Source organism: Panicum hallii, chromosome 7, assembly GCF_002211085.1.
Source record: "Panicum hallii strain FIL2 chromosome 7, PHallii_v3.1, whole genome shotgun sequence".
Classification (NCBI taxonomy): Eukaryota; Viridiplantae; Streptophyta; class Magnoliopsida; order Poales; family Poaceae; genus Panicum; species Panicum hallii.
The window spans coordinates 22,080,134-22,093,241 of NC_038048.1; the positions used below are offsets into that span (position 1 = coordinate 22,080,134).

The window sequence follows — 13,108 nt, forward strand, 5'->3', positions numbered from 1 at the left end:
TTCCAACAGGATTCTGATAGCCTGTCTGAAAACATACACATTTCACAAGAACTTCAGAGTAAACACTTCAATTCATGTAGGATTCATTACATTCCTGAATTTCAAACAGGACCTATGATTGACTACATCCAAATATGATCTATACGAAAGGAACACGAAAGTGCTCCACTTTGGTAGATGAAAAAAATCACATAAGAGTTACACCCGATCTCTGCAATAAGGTTATGAAGGCGAAGGAAAAGTCATTTTGAGACAATGAAAACCGGTAGGTGTCAAATGACTTGAACCATAAGCCAGCACTTCAACATTGTACTTGTATCATTTCTCACAGTTCATGTCTTTATGCGCACCACAAAGGAACCTGTCAGCAGATAATTTAGATAATGGTGAGAGTTCTCATAAGGATAAAAAAATTCATGCAATAGCCATTCAAAATATAACATGGGGTGTATCTACACGTATAACTGAACAAAGAAATGTGTTGTAATTTTCCGTGCTGCATGACATAGATTATGAGTTGCTTGCTTAAACTAGACAGTGGCAGGCCTAATAAGCTCTTCCTCTGATAAATTAGTTCACAACTATGTATTCTTAGGAGGTTTGGAGGCCACTACTTTGAAAGTGTGCAAAAGGGTGAAATTTTCCTTTTAACTCAATCCAGACAATTTATCCATTTAAAGTTTTTCCCCACTAAAACTGAATGGGAAAGTAGTATTCATTTGTAATACAAAACAGTATTCATTTTTAATACAAAACAAACTTGTCCATAAATACCAATAGCAGAGATTCCAATGAGTTAATATGGTGATAAAACCACATCTTATGGTCACAAAAGCATATCATAGATCACAATTGATCTAGTTTTGATTATATGGTTATAAAAAGCTAATCCATAAATCACAATCAATCTAGTTTTTAATATCGAATCTACTTAGATTCCACTATATATAAGTACACTTGTTGTAGATTCCACATTGCCACTTCTAAAAATAAAGTATGGTATCTTCAAATGACCAAACCAAACACTATAAATCCTGAAGCTCAGAACAATAAGCACCATACTTCAGTACTTGTTTTAACTTGGTTGATGTAAGATGTGCAGTGCAAATTAACAGCACCATCTAACAGATAAGCAAAGCATGATGTCTTATAAAAAAATAAACACGAACCACATCTCACAAGGTCATGAAAAAGCTCAGCTTACATGCTGGAAGGTTTGACATATCTGCAGAGACAGAGCATGGAATTCCTAAGTTGGTCAAGGCACCTCTTATTAACCCGCATGGGAAATACAGAAGCATGCTTGTTGTTTGGGCTGCAGTATCACCCAATGGTGCAGAGTCATTGTCAGTTACATCTGTGCTCTCTGCAGATGGATCTAGAGAAACACGAGTAAGCCACCGGAAACGGTTATCTTGAAGGACAAAGGTACCCTGCATATACAGTAGTCCAAGAAATCTGAGTTTTCTAACAAGAAGGAAAAAAAATCAGGCATGAGGTATTCTGTGCATTACCCTGTGATTTGTTTTCAGATTATCAATCTGCTTCTTGAACAGCTCTGACCAAAAATCTTTGCAGATAAATTTGATTGCTTCAAGATGATCACTAAATCGAGGGCGCTCCATGGTATATCTGAATATGAATAGAAGTTTTAGTAAATCAACTATAAATAGGGAATCAGGAATATAACATATTATGAAACAAAATAATATATGAAAATCGGAAATAATAATATGGTAAAGGGCATCAGACCAAGAAATTTTAGAAATTGAAAAGCAATGCAATAAAAGTTTTTGGTGGTTGGAAAAATTCATAAAAAACTCAATAGTGCAAAAAAGAGAGTTTTACCATGCAAAAAAAACATTTAATAAAGGCAATGTTCTATTTATTTACTTGACTGAGAAAATCTTCATTGAATATACAAGAAGATAAGAAATGCAGCTTAGCAATCCAGTGTATCATATCATATATAATCCAGAAAGGACTACATATGCAGTTTGCATGGAATTATTAGCTATGGCTGTGAAGAGCGGATCTGGTGCAGTGGTAGAGACTCTCCACTTGTGGCCTGAAGGTCCTATTAGCTATTAGCATTTTGCAAGGGAAAGGCTGTCTAGAATTCCCTTCCCCAAATGCCATCTTGTGTCAAAGCTTTCAGCATTGAGTACGCCCTTTTTTTATTAGCTATGGCCATCAGTGGTTCCAGGGAAAATATGTTATATTATCAGTCATGCCAGTTCAAAGAAGTGTGAGCAAGAGAATGTGTCTATGAAATAATGATGGTTCTCATAAACTCTCATAGTCAGCCTCCGCTCCATCCCAGAAAACTTAAGTACCTCACCAGTGACAACATCATGCCAAAAGCTTTATAGTAAAACTCAATTTCTAGAACCAGAAAGGGGAGTACTTAGTGTGTTCACTAGTTCCCTACAGGCTACAGCTAGGCCTTATGAACGTTATGAACTTGCTTCAAAGGATAAGCTGCAATCCAAACTGCTCAAAATTGCCTTTATTTTCAACTGACAAAATGTCAGGTGTCCTGCACCGAGCTGAAGGCTCATAAGGCTTACTCCATGAATGCAGACATGCATGACATGTTAATGCTGTACACTTGCCAAATCAATTGACCATGCACACTACTGGGTTAGAGTAGAAGAGAAGGCATAAGGCTTGTAAGGTACTCAAACTAGCTTAACTTTTTTGTTTGCCTCAAGATTGTATTAAGACAAAGTGAGCCAACTTTCAGCATCTTTTCGAGCTTGGAGAAAAAACAGGCACACATGAAGCTTATTTTGGCTCACATGATGTCACTCAGGTTCTACTATGCCATTCGGTCTGATTCTGACAGAAAGACAAAAAAAAAATCTAGGATTCCTTCTAATTGCACGGTGTTCAATGCAAGGTTTTAAAGATTTTATCTTAGACATATGGCACCCAGAGGCAAATACACGCTGAGTATGAAACACACCTAGTTTGGCCTCCAAATATGAGTTAGCTCAGTTTTCGAAAAGGGAAAAGGTGGCTCAGCTCCACGATCAAATGTGTCAAATTGCATATATTCATAACCTTTAGGTATATCGATAGCACTAGCTGTTTGAATAACATAACTGTTTGAGAATTGGATTCTTTTAGCTTAAGTTCCGCAGTGGACCAGTAACATAACTGTTTGAGAAGATTGTTATCATCTGCATCACTGATTATACATGTGCCCTGATTTAATCTTGAGAGGGGTAGAACCAAGGTTTCGGCGTTTCACTAGATGACTAGGCCCTTGCGGAACCACAAGTGTGCCTGTTTAAGTCTTTACCCGAAATATGGATACCGTTTGCAAACACCTGAACTCACAGCAAGCATCCTACTCGGATGAGGTCCAGATCGAGTTCTTTCAGCCCTAGTACCGATCAAAATGCAATGGCGATTTGGAGAAATTCCATTAATCCAAGGTTCCCAAACTAAAAAGGCTGTACCATGAGGTTCGGGCAGGATGTTGCTACCAAATCTGAGAGCCTGTACTCACTAGATCTCAACTAGGAGAAATGTTTCGAGGTTTACCCGTATCAACAAGAACCACATGAGACGGATCCTGGGTTAAGGCTTAGATCTGGGAACCCGAGCCACGAATGAGGCAGACGAAGAAGCGAGGGTTTTGGTCGTACCTCTCGGAGAGCTGGTGGCCAACCTGGAAACCGATGGCCTCGATGCGGCGGGCAGCGAGCTCGGGCTTGGTAGCGTACAAGCGGCCGCAGTAAGCCGCTACCATCTCCATGACCACCCCGTCGACGCAGCTCTCCGCAACCTCCCGGACCATCTTCGTTGCCCTGCTTCCTCGTCGGTGGCCTCCCGATTGCGCAGCGCAGGACGAGAGAGGAAGGCGGGGAGATCTGGAGGGAGCATCCAATTTTCAGCGTCGAATCTTTAACCCAAGCAAGCCATCCCATCCGAGGGAGGAGTAGAGGAGCGGAGGGACTAGGGAGCATACCACGGCGTCTGGCTGTAGCACCGGCTCCCGAATCGCGGTGCCGTATGCGTGCGGTGGAGGCTAGTGCAGGTGCGGCCCAGGTAGCGGAGGGAAGAGGGAGTCGAACCTTGGGACCGGATCTATTACGCCATGTTTGCTATGGCTTCAATTCCAAACTGCAGCCCAGTTGAGTGGAGCCAGCCAAACACCTCAATTCCAAAAATTAATGAATCAGCCCAACTCATGAATTTGGTGAAGCTGCAGTTTATTTTTTAGCAGCTTAGTTGCAGCTCCGTTTTCCTACAAAATCAACATAGACATAAAGAAAATTACCCACCACTGCCACTGATTAAAAAACACATTTCGATATTCTTTTCTTCCACGACCCACCCGACCTGTGACTCCCTGTCTCCCTGCCCGCTCGTGCAGGCCGCCCCTTTCTCCCTTGCCGTCTGTCCTTCCCGCCACCACTGCCCGCGGCTCACCATCCCCGGCCGCGCCACCCCGCCATCCCCTCCTCACAACTTGCCGCCACCACGGCCCGCGGACCCTTCCTCCCTGGCCACGCCGCCCCGTCCTCCCCTCCCCGCAGCACCGCCGTGAAGCGTCCCCTCATCCGAGGTGACTTAAATATGATATAAAAATCAGTCCCAGGAGGCTGATACACATTTATTACATCAGATGGTACATTACCGTACAAACCTCCGAGGAGGCGGGCATTCGATACAAACGATAACTAGTAATAAAACAGCTATGGTAATACACCAAAGCACGACCCACACGGGATCCATCTTGGGCTCAGAGCAACACGCTAGCAGAAGCATCTTGCGGGGGGGCTTAACACCACAGGCAAGGTTGGGTGCAGACGCAACCTCTATTCGACGTCTTCAACAATGAAGTCCGGGTCCTCCTCTAAAGAAAATCACAAATATGTATCGGGTGAGTACAAAGGTACTCAACAAGTCCAACCACACCCGCGGAGGGGAAATAATAGAGATCATGCACGGGTTTATCAAGGGTGAGGTTAGGGTTTATTTGCGATAAAGCAAGGTATTACACATGCAAGGGTTTATTAAATAAAAGAGTTTTCTCAAGATATTTTTATAGTAATCGGATAATAAGTGGGGTTGATCCTACACAAAGGATCCAAGTTTTAATGCTATCGGACTCCCCGTCCACCGTAGCTTACCGCAAAACTGCCGGGCACTTTCAAAATAACTCACGCCACCAAAACCAATCATCCCACAATATCTATTGAAGTGACCATGCCGTAACGCGTCCAATGCCGTGGACACGGCTATTCGAATAGATTTTTCCCTCTGCAGAGGTGGTACACTTTACCCACAAGTAGGGTACCGCACTACGAGCACCTTAATGTCGCGGCGGATCCTAACAAAGCCATTACCCACCTTAGCTGAATCTAACTAGCCAACACGGAAGCTACCATGGGGTTAATGACCTATCAACAAAGTCATAACCGCGACATAACTCACACAGATCATATTCCTTTTCCATGGTCTCCCGTTGCTCACCCACTCTCCTTTGGGCTAGCAGAACAACTAGTGGGGTTTATGCTAAGCCGTTGCCCACACAACGGTCGAGTGGTTGTACGATAAATAGGTTAGGCAAGATGACACCTCAGTTCATCCTTATATTGACCAGACGGACATCTCCCGACCATGCTTAACCACAAAGGTACAAGCACACTAGTGGCATTTCACACAGAAAACGCCGTCCATCTCGTTAGATTATATCTTTCTTTTATTTTCTCAAAATCCCGTTTTAGCTTTTAAAACACTCGTACCCTTATTTTTGGTAAAGCGCTTGTGGTCGTGGTTCAAAATATAATAAAGGGGATAACAGGTATTAAGCCTCTCTAGCAGTGGTTAACGTCTAACAGAGCAAAATCTAGGTCATCAAGGAATAGTCGTAGCAATCAAGGGGTGGCTACCCAACCATGTCTTGCAACAGAACGATGCATTTTATAAAACAGGCCAATAGGTTGCATTTATAAAACTGGGATAAATATGCATCAAAGGATGGGATTGGACTTGCCATTCACAAAGCCTTCCGGGAAGTCCTGATCGAGGTACTGTCCTTCAGGTTCGGGCTCGCGGTACTGGTCCTCGGACTCTTGCTCATAGTACTTCTCGTCGAGAGTTCTCCCTCGGTCACTTCGTGATCTACGGCGCACACAAATAAACATTCCATAAAGAAGAGAAATAAAGGTTTTATCTACAAGCCCGAATCAAGAATAACTTAAGAAACAATGGTAGAAAGAATATTTCTAGGAGATTTCTTGATGGCGTGGCCGACATTATGTTAGAAATGGCGTGGTAAAGTTTCGGGGCAAACGGAAGGTTTTTGGCGCATAAAATAATAGGCCGAGCGGGGTTTAGGGAGCGAATAAGGGTCCAGGGGTCCAATTGTAATTACTGTTGGGAGGGGAGGGCTTGATTAGAATTTTTGGGAATACCTAGGGTACTCTAAAAAGGGTCAGGGGTTTAATCATAATTATTTTGTGTAGTGGAAGGGTTTATTTTCTAAATAGAGTGAACATGGGGTCTATTTGGAAAGAGGGAGTAAAGAGAGGGAGAGCTCTTAATGGAATAGGCAGAAGGGCAGGGGGCTCAGGGCAAATTTGCCCTTCTTCCGCCTCCTGTTACCAGGAACAGAGGAGGGGGAGAGGAGCCGGCGGCGGCGCCGATTCCGGTGGCTCCGGGGCACGGCGGCGGCTGGGGGCAGGGGCAAAACGGAGAGGGGAGCAAGGGGAACCTATTCCTCTACTCACCACGAGCCGGGGTGGCGCGAGGCGGCCTGCCCACGAGGGCCAGTGGCGGCGGGCGGAGGGCCTTGCGGCGGCAGCGATGTAGGGCCGGGGAGGGGGAGCTAGGGACGATGGTGGAGGTGGTGGTGGTGGCGGGGTGCGGCGTGGGGGTATTTATAGGCCGGCGAGGGCGGGAAGGAGGGGGCGCGGTGGAGGCCGGTGAGCTCGGAGGCGGCCAGTAATGGCGGTGGGGGCGGCGGTGGCGCTGGGTCATCGCTGCGTAGGGTGGTTGGTGGCGCGTAGCGAGGAGGGGCGGCCTGGGGGATGCGCTGCACAGGGGGAGGCGGCCAGTGGCGAGGCGACGCGCGGCGGCCAGCTCTGATCCGCCGCGGTACGCCGGGGCAAGCGCGAGCGCTGAGGCGGCAAGGGGGTACGACGCGCGCAGAGGAGGGCCAAGTTAGGCAGCTCCTGTGGAGTCGCCAGGAGGGGTGGTGGTGGCCGGGCGCTCGGCGTCGAGCTCTGCTCGGCGTTGTGCTGCGCGTGCAGGGGAACGAGGGAAGGAGCAGGAAAGAGAAAAAGAGAAAGGGGAAAAAGAAGAAGGGGGGGAAAAGAGGAACAGGGGAGAAAGGAAGGGAGAGGGGGGGCTGCGTCGGCGGGATTCGCAGCGACGGTCACGAGCGCGGGGTTGAGCACGCGGCACGGCGCGTGGGTCGAGGAACAGAGAAAGGATGGCGGTTAATTTTTGGATGTCAGACGGCGAGACGTCGGGAAATGTTTTGGGCGATTAAGAGCTCAGACGGTAGAGGGTTTTAGGAGCGATCCGAGCTTGACAACGAAAAAGTTTTGAAAATTATTTTTAGCGAGTGATTTGTACTGTAATTTAAATAGGGTAAAAACGTGGGCATTACAAACCTACCCCACTTAAAATGAATCTCGTCCTCGAGATTCGACTGGTTCCTAAATAGATGGGGAAACTCTTTCTTAAGGGCATCTTCGCGTTCCCATGTAGCTTCTTCCACCCCATGTCTGCTCCACTGAACTCTGCAAATCCGCACTTCAGAGTTTCTCGTCCTTTTTATGACAGTGTCCAAAATCTTGACAGGCACTTCCTGGTACCGAAGATCTGTTTGTAAAGCTATCTCTTCTTCCGGCACCCGTTCCCTCTCGGGTACCCTCAGGCATCTTCTCAGTTGGGATACATGGAATACTGGGTGTATGTCAGCCATTCCTTCCGGTAGCTCTAGACGGTATGCCACAGCTCCAATTTTCTTCAGTATTCGGTACGGTCCAACGTACCGAGGGGCTAGTTTCCCACGTACCTGAAATCTCCGAGTCCCTCGAATAGGTGAAACCTTGAGATAGACGAAGTCTCCTGGATTGAAACTTACTTCTCGTCTCTTTCTGTCTGAGTAACTCTTCTATCGCGATTGGGCGGCCTTCAGTTTCTCTCTAATTTCGGCCACTCTTTCTTCCGCTTCCTTTATGAGTGTGGGTCCAACTAGGGCACGCTCTCCGACTTCTGACCACATCAGGGGGGTTCTGCACTTTCTCCCATATAGAGCTTCAAATGGGGACATGCCCAAGCTTGCTTGATAACCGTTGTTGTACGAAAACTCAGCATACGGTAAGCTTTGTTCCCAATCCTTGCCATAAGTAAGGACACATGCTCTCAGCATATCCTCCATAATCTAGTTCACCCTTTCTGTTTGACCATCGGTCTGCGGGTGATAAGCCGAACTGAAGTCCAACTTGGTGCCCATGGCCTTATGCAAACTTTTCCAAAACCTAGAGGTGAATTGGGTTCCTCTATCCGAAACAATTCTGCTAGGCACGCCATGCAGCTTCACTATGTTGTCCATATAGAGCCGGGCTAGCTTTTCACCACCATAGTTGGTCCGTACAGGTAGGAAGTGAGCGACTTTTGTGAGCCGGTCCACTATTACCCATATGGAGTCATGTCCTTTCTGTGTCTTGGGTAAACCTACTACAAAATCCATTTCTATCTCATCCCATTTCCAAACCAGGATGGGTAAGGGTTGCAGCAGTCCTGCTGGCCTCTGATGTTCGGCCTTGATTCTTTGACAAGTATCACAATGGGCGACGAACCTTGCAATGTCCGCCTTCATTCCATTCCACCAATACCTTTGTCTTATATCCACATACATCTTGGTGGATCCTGGGTGGATGGAATATGCTGAGTTGTGGGCCTCATCCATAATAATCTGTCAGAAGTCTCCTTCCTTGGGTACGCAAATTCTATCTTTATACCATAAGGTTCCTTTATCATCCACTCTAAAATCCGGTGCCTTGTTTTCTCCAGTATGCATGCGGATCCTCATCAAGTTCTTATCTGAACTTTGAGCCCTTCTGATCTTGTCCTCCAAAGTGGGTTGAACACTCAACTTGCGACTGGAACCCTGGGGGACGATGTGCATATTTAATCGTGCCACTTCTTCTTGTAGGTGGGCATCCTTAGGTCCATAAGATTTCCAGCTTAAGGCATCTGCTACCACGTTTGCTTTACCAGGATGGTAATGAATTACCACATTATAATCCTTAACTAGTTCTAACCACCTTCTTTGCCTTAAGTTCAAATCTGGCTGGGTGAAGATGTACTTTAAGATCTTATGGTCTGTGTAGATCTCACACCTATTCCCAATCAGATAGTGTCTCCAAATCTTGAGGGCATGTACTACCGCTGCAAACTCCAAGTCATGGGTTGGATAATTCTGCTCATGAGGCTTGAGTTGTCGGGAAGCATATGCCACTACCTTCCCACCTTGCATAAGGACACATCCTAATCCTTGACGGGATGCATCACAATAAATGACAAAGTCCCGTTGAATGTCTGGCAAGGTTAGTACCGGGGCGGTTGTCAGCCTCCCCTTTAACTCCTGGAAGCTTCTCTCACATGACTCGGTCCAGGTGAACTTCTTCTCTTTCCTGAGTAGCTCCGTCATGGGTTGGGCTATCTTGGAGAACCCTTCAATAAATCTCCGGTAATATCCGGCTAAACCGAGAAAGCTCCTGATTTCACTAACATTGGTTGGTTGCTGCCAATTGGAGACCGCTTCAACTTTTTCAGGGTCCACTGCCACTCCTTCCGCGGTCAAGATATGACCGAGAAATGCTACTTTCTCAAGCCAAAATTGACACTTGCTGAACTTGGCGTATAGCTTGTGCGCTCTCAACTTTCCCAAAACCACTCATAGGTGCTGCTCATGTTCTTCGACACTCTTAGAGTAAATAAGTATGTCGTCAATGAAAACTACGACAAACTTATCTAACTCTTCCATAAACACCTTATTCATGAGGTTCATGAAATAAACGGGTGCATTGGTGAGTCCAAAGGACATCACCGTAAACTCATATTGCCCATAGCGGGTGACAAAGGCCGTCTTCGGAATATCACTTTCCTTAATCTTGAGCTGGTGATACCCTGACCTTAAGTCTATCTTGGAGAAATGCTTGGCTCCCTTCAGTTGATCAAAGAGGTCATCAATTCTGGGGAGGGGGTATTTGTTCTTGATGGTGACTTCATTCAGTGCACGGTAATCCACACACATCCTCAAGCTCCCGTCCTTCTTGACGAACAAGACCGGAGCTCCCCATGGTGATGAACTTGGTCTAATGAAACCACTCTGTTGTAACTCTTCCAGTTGCTTCTTTAGTTCTGCCAATTCAGAGGCTGCCATCCTATATGGTCTCTTAGCTATAGGAGAGGTCCCAGGGACAAGGTCAATGACGAACTCTATATCCCTATCTGGCGGCATTCCCGGGAGTTCTTCCGGGAAAACACCTAAGTATTCATTTATTACTGGAACTTCTTCCAAGCATTTAGCTTCCATACTAAAAACCATTGGGTCCGGTCCACTTCCCCGAGTATGCCAGGTTACTTGTACTCCTTCGGGGTTGGTTAGGTGTACCACCTTGTCAGCACAACTTATAAGGCCATTGTGCAGGCTTAGCCAATCCATTCCAAGGATCACATCTATACCTTTAGACTTTAGTACTACTAGATCTGCTAGGAACTCTACCCCACTTAAAATGATCCTTACCCGAGAACAACCCAGTCGGCACCTAATGTCACCTCCAGGCGTTCGGGTTAATAGGGGTGTTTTTAGTTGTACTGTAGGTATATTGTGCTTTTCCACAAAACTTGAGGATACGAATGAATGTGATGCTCCAGAATCAAATAATATTGTTGCCAAAACTGAGCTGACTAGGAACTCATCGAGCACTACGCCCTGAGCGTCCTGAGCCTCTTGCGTGTTGATGTGGTTGATGCAGGCCCGTCCGAAGGACTGCTGGGGCGGCCCCATCTGTTGGTTGTTGTTGCCGGTATTGTTATTGCGGATGGGTACACGGTTGGCTCCTGATAAAGCTGGCCTTGGTCCATTCACCGAGTTGGAGAGGGTTGATGCTGCCGGCTTGTTATTGGCATATGGGCAATTGGCAATGAAGTGCCCTGTCTCACGGCAGTTGAAGCATGCTCGGGCATTGCTGCTGGCGGTAACCTGGCTTGCATTGCTTTGTGGGGTCTTTGTGGTGTTCTGACTTTTGAACTGTCTAAGCTGGGTGCTGGGGGCTTGAGAGCCAATAGCTTGTGACTGGGTCCTGTACTGCATAGGGGCTTGGGACTTAGTCACTGGAAGGCCAAAGTGCCTTGGTTTCTGGAAACGGTCCTGCTGGCTAGCCTTGGTTTCTAGGAACTTACGCTTATTATCTCTCTTTTCCTCTGCCATGGCTCTCTCGGTGATGATAGCCATGTTCATCAGTGTGTTGAAGTCTGGATAGATGCATGGGGAAAGTAGCTTTTTAAGTTCTGCATTTAACCCCTTTCTGAACATATCCTGCTTCTTTTCATCCTTGTCTACCTCTTCTGGTGCATAGCGAGCTAGTTCTATGAACTGGTGTGTGTACTCCTCAACGGACTTGTTGCCTTGTTGCAGCTCACGGAACTCATCTGCCTTGCGCTTCACAGTGGCTGCTGGAATGTGATAGCGACGGAATTCATCCACAAACTCCTTCCAAGTGATGGTGGAGGCATCCTGAGCAGCTGCACAGTAGTTCTCCCACCAAGCCAAGGCAGTTCCAGTGAGCTGGTGAGCAGCCAAACGGACCTTGTCACGGTCTCCATGCTCAAATGGTTCGAGTTTTCTCTTGATAGTACGCAGCCAGTCATCTGCATCTAAGGGGTTGTAGGATCCTGCAAAGGTGGGTGGCTTGGTCCTCAGAAAAGCCGTCAGTTTGTCATTTGTACTCTGCTCACGGGGCCTTGGGTTGGTGATGACATTGGTCAAAGCTGCCAGTAGGAGGTTCTGGTTGTTCAATACTTGCACCAGGTCAATGGCCGGTGGGGGTGGGGCATGACGTGCTCCTACTTGGCTTTCTCCTCCTTGCTGACTCACTTCCTGATCTTCCTGATCTTCATGGCCGGGGGCTTGTCCTTGCATACCCTGTTGTCTCTCCGCACTCGGAGTGGTATGTGCCTGTCTTTGGGGGGTCCTGTTGTTATGCCTGGGGGCCATCTGTGGATTGGGCAAAACCTTTATGAGACTTAGATTTGGAATTAAGTGATATTTATTCTCAAAAAGGCAGACTCCACTTACTGCCGGCAATCGCACCGACTAACAAGCATCAAGTGCAAATAGTTTTATTTATTACACTGGGGTACAACACTTGGGAGGGTACAGCTAAAACAAGCACTACACGATCTGGTACAAAGGGCACGACAGATGGGTGGGCACAACTCTAAGCTCGGGGCCGGGACGGCTTCATCCCTGGGGCACTTCTAAGGCATACTACTCATGGGGCGAGTCGTCTTCTGGGGCGGAGTGCACTTCCAGAGGAATGAGTAGCTCATCCTCGTCATCCTCGAGGATCCCATTTTCTTGGGGCTGTTCGATAGCTCCTCCTTCTACGGCTGCAGCTGTCCTTCCGGCACCTTCAGGTGAAGCTTGCAGGGTCCTAAAAAGTCCTCCCCATCCTGTGATGGGTGTTCCAATTAGAACTTGGGTCTCCCCGATTGCCGGGACGGGCATTCCACTATTGGTCCATTCTTGCATGCACTGATCCTGGATCTGCTTGAGGCTTTCATGAGCGACGGCCTCGCTACTTATAGCGGCCACGGTCCTTGCTTCGGCTTGAGCCACCCGGATTTGGTGCATCCTCACTGCAAGCTCAGCTTGTTCGGCCCGGTGGGTTTGCTCCCTTAAGATTTGGGCTTGCTTGTCGAAGAGCTTATCCAAGGAGACGAGGTAGGCGACCACATGGTACAAAAGGTCTTCCTGATGGCGGCGCCGTTCCAAGTTCCTCATGCGGGCCTGCCAGACTTGCGTCCTGATGACCGGAGGAAAAAGCCTCATTGGTGTGGGAATGAG

General features: G+C 47.1%; 1 protein-coding gene across 2 annotated transcripts; it reads right to left on the bottom strand.

Moving 5' to 3' along the window:
* Positions 1 to 4,109, bottom strand: LOC112901326 (trafficking protein particle complex subunit 6B). 2 transcript variants are annotated; one of them, XM_025970213.1, is made up of 5 exons: positions 3,980 to 4,109; positions 3,657 to 3,881; positions 1,515 to 1,632; positions 1,205 to 1,433; positions 1 to 361 (listed from the first exon to the last, which is right to left on the bottom strand). In XM_025970213.1, exons 2-5 carry the CDS (start codon positions 3,806 to 3,808, stop codon positions 333 to 335), a joined length of 528 nt encoding a protein of 175 aa, XP_025825998.1. In that variant the 5' UTR covers positions 3,809 to 3,881; positions 3,980 to 4,109; the 3' UTR covers positions 1 to 332. The 2 variants fall into 2 exon arrangements, with proteins under 2 accessions (XP_025825998.1, XP_025825999.1); XM_025970214.1 differs by lacking the exon at positions 3,980 to 4,109 and having other exon boundaries at positions 3,657 to 3,973.
* Positions 4,110 to 13,108: the final 8,999 nt, after the last annotated feature.